General features: G+C 38.7%; 1 protein-coding gene across 2 annotated transcripts in view; it reads left to right on the top strand.

Moving 5' to 3' along the window:
- The window catches only part of tjp2a (tight junction protein 2a (zona occludens 2)), a 39128-nt gene continuing 28394 nt past the window's right edge, over positions 1-10734 (top strand). The window contains exon 1 of one of the 2 annotated variants that reach the window (XM_059538819.1): positions 1-207. Coding sequence is in view for 1 of the 2 variants with exons in the window: in XM_059538816.1 (XP_059394799.1) it covers positions 7476-7582 (107 nt within the window). In the remaining variant the exon portion in view is untranslated. Of the gene's footprint in view, positions 208-7457; positions 7583-10734 lie in introns of those variants that run through there. The other variant, XM_059538816.1, reaches the window with a different exon arrangement.

Here is a 10734-nt window from a genome sequence, read left to right as displayed (position 1 = left end):
GCGCTCACGTGGTTTGGGAACGCGCTGTTGGACTCACCTGCGCGTTCGTGGACACACCCATACCTGGAAGATTCAGGAAATCTGGGATTGTACACAGAATTGGGCTGTTCAGTCGTTCTGTGTAGGTGTCCAGTCCGATATAGATCCCACCGAACCCCGTGTGTGTGTGTCAGAGTTCATGCATCTCCAGTATCTGCTCTTCTGAAGGTACGTGCTCTCACTCTGGACGAGGTTTGTTGTGTTTGTCGCGTTTGACTCTCGGTGTTCTATTTTTTTGGGAAGGCGGCGGATTAAAACTTCATGTGAACATAAAACTGCTGCTTTTATAACGTACACGTTAATTTTAAACTTTAGAACAGCCTTGAATTTGATTTGGTCTTCTCTTGTGAGAACTGGCAGCTAAAACACAGGCCTACATATGAATCATATGTAACTCATGTTCGTGTCCTGATTCATGATTCTCACGAGACTCCAGTGATTTCCCCTCACGCGTAGTTTCATATCAATCCGCTGCGATTCTGAAACGTTTTAGTGGTAAACAAATCTGTTCCATTATTGATTGATTCAATTTTAAACAACTGAGAAATTTACAAAAACGTCTATGAAAACTTATTCAAAAGGAGAGCTTCTAGCTGTTGTAGTTTCACATAATTTGAATGAGGCCAATTTTCTTAATAATAATAATAATTGCTTATTTTTGAAGATTTGCTCTTTTCTGACAAAGTAAAACAAAATGTAGGGGGGGGGGATAAAACAGGAAATTATATACGATTTTTTTATGTTTTGAATGAAGTCTTTTCGTGGCTGTATTTATTTGATTAAAAGTACAGTAAAAACTGTAATATTTTGAAATACTGTTACAATTTTAAACAAATCTGAATGTTTTAAAATGCAGTTTCATTGCTATGATGCAAAGCTGAATTCTCAGCATCATTACTCTTTATGATCCTTCAGAAATCATTCTGATATTTTGATTTGCTGCTCAAGAAACTTCTGTATAAACTTCTGATTATTATATTTATTGAAAATATTTATTTTATTTTATTTATTGCTTAATATTTTTGTGTTAACCATAATACACAATCATTCAAAAATTGTGGGGTAATTAAGATTTATAGTCTAAAAAATGATTTTTATTTCAGAGAATTTCTCTTTATCAAAGAAACCGTTTACATACAAATATTAAGGGGGGGGGGGGGATTCAACATTCGTAATAATATAAAAATTATTCTTAATAACTGAGTAACTATAATCTATATACAAATCAGCATGAATTTTTTTTTTGCTGCATTTTTAATCAAATTAATGATGCTTTGGTGAACAAAAGAGGGAAAAATCTCAATTATTCATAACTCTGAACTGTAACTGTAGTAAATGTAACACCTCTAGTGTCTTTCTGTCAGGTGTGAAATGTGAGGGACTCATAGTTTGGACAGTGACTCAGAGTTACTCACATGTGGACAGCAGTGGTTAGAAAGGCACAAATACATAAGTGTTTCCATTTCAGTGCTGCTGTTCTGGAAAATAAACCCAGAATAACAACTAACCATAATTTACCTTTTCATGCATCAAAAGTAATGATCCTTAAAATCTTAAAGCCATGATAAAATGTATATAAAGTGCAATTTGTTCAAAGCATTTTGAAATAAACAGCTATATATTATTACAGGTATATATATGTTTTTACTGTTTGTTCTGCTGTCTGAGGTGTGATTGAAATATGAAATGATTTCTCTGAGGATTGAGTATACATCTGTCAGAGAATGGCAGTACATATGTGCATTGCATAATGTAGGCGTGATTCTGCATGAGCCGAACACATGGGAAAGACTGCGGCTTACACTGCCCAGCTCCGCTTACGTAAAGGCATTAAAGACTTGGACGATAGGTACAGTACATGAGAATTTCGGACATTTCTACAAGGTTTAAAACATAATGTTCTTGGCTTGTATTTAACATGAGTCCCTCAGAAATCAGTAGACTGAAAAGAGTGAAATAGCCAATCGCTTTTGTTTTACGTCTGGTTTCATAATGCATTTGAGTTCATAATCCCCTCGAGCTGACTTTAGGGATTTTCTGAACTTTATGCTGTAAAATTCATTAGATGAGCATTCTTAGAAATATCGAAGTATATTCTGACAAGCCTGGCAAAAGTTTCTAGATATTAAGAATCTTCTCATTTCATGCGTGGTGTTATTAATACTGGTGCATTTTTGGTATCTCCTACAAAATAATGATCAGACTGGTTTGAATATGTAATTTGATACGTCTGCCTTCAATATTACTGGAAAAAGCTCTGGTAGTGGTGCTATTTAATGTTCCTCAGGCGTATTACAGAATGTGTTCACGTTTGGGCTGAGTCTGACATGCCCGAGCAGCTTTTACATTGTGTCAGAGTGGAGGACAAAGTCATTTGTTCATGAAGGTCAACAGTTTGGAGGTAGCCCACACAATACAGAATCAGCAGGATATGACTACTGGTGCATTTCTGCGTTATTATTAGTGGTGCGTGCTAAAGACTATTGTTCATATTGTGTTTAAAACAAACACTAAATCCTTAGTATTAAACTTTGATGTGAAAATTTTTGCTGTATGAATGACATTAAAGTAGTTCCCTTCAAAATATAAAAAACTAATTTTGTTTTCAACTTCCATTGCATGGATGAAAAGACATTTTTAAAATGTCATCTTCCATGTTCCAGAAAGGTTTAGGACAACAGGAGCACGAGTAAATAGACAGAATAATCATTTTTGAATGAACTGTCCCTTCAAATTGCTTCGGTTGTTGAGGAAAAGTACTGTCTTTTTTACTTTTCTAAGTGGCCTGACATATTGCCAAACAAAACTGTATGTGGGCTTGTCTGTATGAGCGAGGTCACAACACTGCTGACATCTGCAACAGGCTTCAGCGCGTAATGCTGACTGTATCATTTATGGTGTCTGATTCAGCCGCCATTTGTGTTGATATTGGAAGGTGCTTTGATTCATGTTTGTTTACTCTAGTAGTCGATAATCAATCAATCAGTAGATAATCAACGGTTAGCTGTGCATTAAACGATTTGAAATCACGACGTGGAGGTGAAGAACCACCCGACGTGCAGCGGCGTGCATTCAGCTTGTTTAATGCACAGCTAGCCGTCGATTATCCCGCTTATGCCATGGTCATTTGCCAGCATTAACATATTAAAGATGTTATTAATATTTGAGCTGCATATTTGACCAGAACGATGAAAATTATGGTTATTTTCGTCAGTTACAACTTGTCACGACGTAATGGCATCATTTGCGATGATTGCCCTTGATTCAAGCCTTCGGTTTACCCGCGCTCATAACATTAGCACAGAATCAGTTCAGAATCAATCACCAAAAGAATCAGTTTGGTTCAGATGCTCTGTGTGTCGGTCTGCTTCACGCTGAATCACACATGCGCAGTATCATCAGCTCCTCGGTTCTCGAATCGGACGCGTCTGACAGAAACGGTTCTTCACTCGTGAACGAGTCAATATCTGGTTCGGCTCGGTGTTCATCTTCAGTTCTCTCTTCACAGCAGTTCAGTCAGTGTACTGTTTGAGTACATGAATTACTCCGGGATATTGGTTTGTTTGAACTCAGAGGGAGTGTCAGCCACATTAAAAAAGTTAACAGCTTAAGTCATTTGTGGATTAATGCGTATTGGAGACGCGAACCGTTTAAAACGATTCAGTTCGATTTGGTGAACTGGTTCAAAAAGATCCGGTTACATCGAATGATTAGTTCGCGAACCGGATATCACAAACTGCTTTGTTTTGAACTCTCTCTCACAACAGAGAGACAAAAGCTGGACAATGACAAAGACAATGCTGGATAAAGTCGTAGTTTTTGTTATTTTTGGACCAAAATGTATATTCGATGCTTCAACAAATTCTAACTGACCCTCTGATGTCACATGGACTACTTTGATTATGTTTTTATTACCTTTCTGGACATGGACAGTAGGGCTGGGCGATATGGAGCAAAAAATATATCTCGATATATTTTGCTATATCTCGATAAACGATATATATCTCTATCTTTACAGGGACCCCCCCCCCCCCCCAAAAAACTACTGTAAAAACAAATATGCCAAATATTACATGTTTAGGGCCCTATGAAATGTTTTATTTTTTTCTTCACCATATGTTTTATTGTTACCTAATTCTGTGTTTAACTTTTATTTTGATGGGTTACTGTACCTTTACAGTTCTGTGTATGTGATACTACAGTCTATGATGTGATATATGATGCTAGTTTTACTCAAATCAAATGGTCAGATGCTCATGAAGTGACTGTCAGAGCAGTTCTGGAGATGTTGTTCATGTGTTCACATCCTCATTTAGTTAAACGACAGACACTGAAATCACTGGAGCGTCACGCGCGCTTCCGTGTGTATTATAAAACGAAGAAGCGCTTCTGCTCCATTCATTAACACAGACACGCTGAACATGCAAGATTCATATTTAAATAGACTTTTCCTGCTTAATATTTACAGATATTAGTCCATATCGCGATTTGATGTGAGTGCAATGACCTACTTTTGATTAATTCATTTAAAATTTGACATTCTGTGACATTCCACGTTAAACTATAAATTCCGTTTTTATGACTGGATTCCGCGATTCTGTCTGCGTTTTCTGCATCGTGGAAATCATAGGGCCCTACAGTAGAAAAAATCGTATTTTTGCTTATAACTTCTGAATGGTATGGCCAAAAATCACAAAACTGGTCTCTTTAGATTCAGCGAATCATATTGAGTCGAAGGATATCCAATTTTTCTGTGTCAGCCATTTTAGGCGTCGGCCATTTTGAATTATGTTTTAAAATGCTATATTTTTTGAACACAGCATCATATCGTTACAAAATTAATTACAAAAATATTTAGCTTCATGCCCTGAAGGTACTCAAAACGTTTGGTGGCAGCGCCACCTTGTGGTCAAGAGTTATAATGAAATACCACAAAAATGCTAATAACTTTTGAATAAATTAGACAATTGAAATGAAAATTGTCTGCCTAAATTCTGTGCGTCATGCTGAAAGTATCAATACCCATTATGCGAAAATTGGCCATAGTTCCTGTCCGCCATTTTGATTAAGGTTGAAAACCTACTTTTTCGAACTCCTCCTAGACCGTTAGTTCCGATTTTCACTAAATTTGACGTCGATCATCTTCAGACCATGCTGGCAAAAAGTTATGGATTTCGTGTCGATATACGAAACGGTTCAGCGCATCAACGAATTTGCTGGAAGAGTGCCAAAATGCATTTGAGGCTGTATCTCTGCAAAGCTTTGGCATATTTGCACCAAACTCTGTATGTGTCATCGACACCTCACACTGACCAAGCCACATAAATTTGGTAACAGCACCACCTATTGGTCAAGAGTAATAAACCATTCATTAACGGTTAATAATCACACTTATTAAAATGCTAATAACTTTTTATTGCTTTAGCCTATTACAATGAAACTGGTCTTAAAATATTTCCTGGCTTATGCCGATAATATAGGTACCTAATATGACAGATTAAGCTGAACTTTCAGTTCGCCATTTTGATTTATATTGAAAACCTACTTTTTCAAACTGCTCATCAACCGTTGGTCCGATTTTCACCAAATTCGAATCAGATTATCTTCCGACTGTGCTGACACAAAGTTATGGATTTTGTGTCGATAGACGCAACCATTTTCGTACAGTCGTAAACTTTAAGCATTGTGTCAAAATGACTCTAAGGCTATATATCTTCAAAGCTTTGACATACTGACACCAAACTTTGCATGTGCAAGAGTCACCTCACACTGACCATTCCACACTAATTTTGTAACAGCGCCACCTATTGGTCAAATGTGAAATGCCAATGAATCCTATTACTAGTTGTTGTGTTTATTGTTTTCATGCCATTTTGCCTTAAATAATCTTAAAACAGTTTTAATTACTCATTCCTGCCGTTCGTCTGAAGCTTGCTTCTGTAGTGCTTGGCGCCGTAATTGCTGCTTGCAGCTATATTTTTTTATACTAGTTCTGTAACCTCCGGTCTGGTTGCGGACGATGCCATGTTCAATGCGAGGGAAGGGGGAACAAAATCAAGGAAGTGGGGACGAGCACATCACAGAGAAGACAAACAATCAAAGTGGCACAATCAGAATTAAATATAAGGAATATATCGATAGATACGATATGTCAAAATCCATATCGTGTTTAAAAATATATGTTGATATATTTTAAATATCAAGATATCGCCCACCCCTAATGGACAGTATACCGTACACACAGCTTCAATGGAGGGACAGAAAGCTCTCGGACTAAATCTAAAATATCTTAAACTGTGTTCTGAAGATAAACAGAGGTCTCACGGGTTTGGAACAACATGAGGGTGAGTCATTAATGACACAATTTTCCTTTTTGGGTGAACTATCCCTTGAAGTAGCGTTCTGAATATTGTAATGTGCTTTAATGTGCGTTTCAGATTTTATTAGTTTTTTAAAAACAAATGTTTATGTATTAGAAATATTATCAAATAATTGTTAAACATCCAGAATCTATTTTTCAGTGGCTTTTTGGTTTAAATAATGTTTAAATAATTTTAGGAAATTTGTTTCCACATTTTAGTTGGCCTGCACTTTCCCATATCATGGCAGCTCCGGTGTTTTGCTGCTGGTCTGCCAGCACACTCTGTGGTCTCTGAATAATCCTCTTTCTGCTCTGAGGTCTAACTGATGAATCCAACCTGTCAAAAAATGCCTTATGCATTTAAACAAACCATACGTTTGTAACCAAACCTAAAAATAGACGGTTTCATTTGCGGGGCTTTAGGTGATTTGGATTAGTGTGGAGGGGATTTTAGAGCAGCACAATCCCCTCCTACCTATAATCCAGTGCACAAACCACTGGATGATAATTTCATGACACTGGGTGGAGGAAAGGGCCTGGATGCCTGGTTACTCCATCACTGCACCAAAGTGACATGCTGAAAATCATCTCTAGGATGGTCTGTTTGCGAACAGACAAATCGTGTGCATATGTGTGCATGCAGGCGTGATGGTGGGTGCAGGCTAAGCCAGCGGCGGCCGAAGGATTACAGAGAAACAGGCCAGAGTGCATCCATGATCTGACATGGCTTAGTACCACAATTATCCCCCTCACAGCATTTTCATTAGACTAATGTTTGAGATCTCCAGAATTATGTAAGAGTGACGCTCTGCCCAACATGGTCGTTGTTTTCCCTCTCTCTCTTTTCCCTCTCTTGTCCTACGAGGAGAATGAAATGGGCATCTATGAGCTCCACAGAGCAAGACGGATTCACTACTGCAAATGATGCGTCTAATAGAAAAATGGCTGTTTACTGCTTTAAATGAGATTATTCTTAGCTTTGTCGTGATGTAGTGATGTTACAGTTGGTAAACGGAGAGGTTAAGTTGCACTGAGAGCATCTGTAGATCTGTAGAAGAACCAGAGAACTTTTGAAATGAAGTACAAGAAATTCATCACCATCATGCAAGCGGCCGCCGGGATCGCGCCTCTCAACAAGCGCGAGTTGCTGCCACCCGGCCGGAGGCTGTGGAGACCCTCGGGGTGAGTCATGTAGGAGATACTAAAAACCATTCAAGATTTTATTTGTCACATACAAGTTATATGACATACAACAAGGAGCAAAATGTAGGTCTGGCATACTCTTTATAGACTGTGTGGAAAATAAGAAAATTAAATACAAAAATTAAATATACACAATATATTAAACTACTACACAGATGATGTGCAGAGATGTAAACAATGTGCAGTGAGGTTGAGTTGCATAGTGCAGAGTGTTAAAGTCTCTAAAGAGCAGTGTGTTTAATGTCATGTTTAACAGTCTGATAGTGTGAGGGAAGAAGCTCCTTCTGAGCCTCTCTGTTTTTAACATCAGACTGGGGAAGCGTCTGCCTGACTGTAGCAGATGAAACAGTTGGTTTGCAGGGTGGGTTGAGTCTTTGATCTTAACAGCCCTAGCTTTACATATCCTGGTGTGGATGTCTTGCAGAGAAGGGAGATATGTTCTGGAGATGTGCTCACACTACTCTTTGCAGGGTTTTATGATCCTGGGCTGAGCTGTTTCCACACCACATAGAAATGCATGAGTCAATATACTTTCTATAGCCCCGATATAGAAAGTTTTCAGGATTCCAGGGGAAACCTTGAATGTCCTCAGGAGTCTCAGGTGGTACAGTCGTTGTCTGGCTTTTTTAACTTGAGCTTAGATGTGATTACTCCAGGTCAGGTCCTCGGAAATGTGTACGCCAAGGTATCTGAAGCTGCTCACTCTCTCCACTGGGGTCCCGTTAATGATGAGTGGGGTGTAGATCTGCTGCTGCCTCCTCCTGAAGTCCATAACCAGCTCCTAGGTTTTGCTGACATTCAGATTGAGACAGTTTGTTTGGCACCATGGTGTCAGTCTTTCTACCTCATCAAGGATAGGCAGCCACGTTGTTGTTGGAGATGAGGCCCATCACCACTGTATCATAAGCTAACCTGATGACAGAAGTGGAGGTGTGAGGGGACACTCAGTCGTATGTGTAGAGGGAGTAGAGCAGCGGGCTCAAAACACATCCTTGTGGGGCTCCTGTACTCAGGGTGATGATGTTGGAGGTGGTCTGACCCACCCTCACTACCTGAGTTCTGCATGATAGAAAATCAAGAACCCAGTCACAGTCTGAGGTTTCTGAGCTTGGAGACCAGATTGTGGGGGACTGTAGTGTTGAAGGCTGAGCTATAATCTATAAACAGCAGCCTCACATAATTCCCTTTATTGCTGTCAGTGTGGGTGAGAGTGGCCTGCAGGAGATGGGAGACAGCATCCTCAGTAGACCTATTAGGGCAATAGTCAAACTGGAGTGGGTCAAATCTGTTACAGATAGAGGAGCAGATGGTGTGCTTGATAAGCCTCTCAAAGACCTTCATAATTAGTGATGATGTGAGTGCCACAGGTTGATAGTCATTTAGGCAAGATGGATTGTTGTTTCCTAGGCTGTCAGTACAGTACAAACATTGAAAGAGACACTCAGTATTGCCATCTACTTTAAATCATGCAATACACTTTGTGATTCATAATTATGATTCATTTAGATTTTACGTTTAGATTTAGTCATTTTGCAGATGCTATATATATATATATATACACAATGAAGTCAAGTAGCTTCGAAAGAGATGAGTTTTCAGCTGTCGCTTGAAAATCGACAAATCTGGGATTCAGTCTTCGGATAGGGGTGGGAAGATCATTCCACCAGCCAGGAATGGTGAATGAGAATGTTCTGGAAAGTGATTTTGAGGCTCTCTGTGATGGTAACATAAGGCGTCGCTCACCAGCGGATCTCAGACTTCTGGAGGGGAGGTAGATTCGTAATAGTGAGTGGAAGTAGGCGGGTGCTGAGCCTGAGGATGTTCTATATGCAAGCATCAATGTCTTGAACTTGATGCGAGCCACAACCGGAAGCCAGTGAAAGGAGATAAAGAAAGGTGTAACATGGGCTCTTTTGGGCTCGTTGAAGACCAGTCCAGCCGCTGCATTCTGAACCATTTGTAGAGGTTTGATTGTGCATGAATAGCCATAGTCCAACCTAGAAATGACAAGGGCCTGGAGAAGAAGTTGTGCAGCATGTTCCCCTAGAAAGGGCCTGATATATATTCAATAGAATATCATAAGATTGCTATTGGAAATGTACCAAACATGAGAAAGAGACACCTAAAAACTAAAATCAGTAGTTTTAAATGCTACAAGTGAATTGGGGCATCACAGTACTTAATTATGACATGCTATATGTTGTATATTTATTACGGTATTTGCTGAAGATTACATTGAACTGTTCTGAAATTATTAAAGTTTTTAAAGATTAACTTTACAGGTGTTTTTACATATTGCACACTTTTAATGAAACTCAGTTCCGTTAAAGTAAATCAGAAAAGGAACCAGCTGTAATTGACCTCAAGTGCTTTTGATGTTCACAATCAAAAGGGAACTCAGTCAAACCACAAAAGGACTCAAACGGAATGTTTGTTTGGGGATCCTTTCTCTCCAGTTTCGGCACATAATAAATATGGAACCTGGCATATTAATTGAAAATCCCTACTTATTCATACAAAGATTTAAAGTATGTATATATTATTGTGAAATTGAGCCAATGTGTCTTTAGTCATACTAGTCCCCAGAATACTATAGGCTATGTCTGAATATCCCAATTTCCCAACTATACAGTAGGCTAAAAGCAGTTCATGAACGTAGTATGTCCGACTTTGTTGAATACATAGTGAAAAGTAGATCCAGATGACCTAATATTCACGCAAGATTCTGAAGTGTGCATCTGATGGACACTTTACTATCCCATGAAGCCACTGGAGAGGATTTATAAATAACAGAAAAGTGATGCAACTGATACTATAGAACTATAGGTCACATGATAACAACAACATGGGGGATGTAGCACAACAGAATTACATTCATACAGTAAAAGCACCAAAAGTGTTCAAATTGGTACCTAAATAGTGCAGTGCATATTAGTACCTTCTGAAAGAGTACCACCCAGTGACCGCTTCTGTTTTTGTTTTTCTGAGAGTGTATTTGTGTGGCCCTCTGACATACAGTATCTAGGCTTAAGACAATCAATGAAAAGTGTTTTTACACTTGTTTTGTGAATTATAATACAGTTTCTTTATGTACTCAAAGCACTATTGTTAAGCTAAGTTCTGTATTTTCT

This window comes from Carassius carassius, chromosome 45, assembly GCF_963082965.1.
Source record: "Carassius carassius chromosome 45, fCarCar2.1, whole genome shotgun sequence".
In the NCBI taxonomy this organism is placed as follows: domain Eukaryota; kingdom Metazoa; phylum Chordata; class Actinopteri; order Cypriniformes; family Cyprinidae; genus Carassius; species Carassius carassius.
The sequence above is the reverse complement of the archived record's forward strand: the minus strand, read 5'-3'. Positions and strand labels throughout refer to the sequence as shown.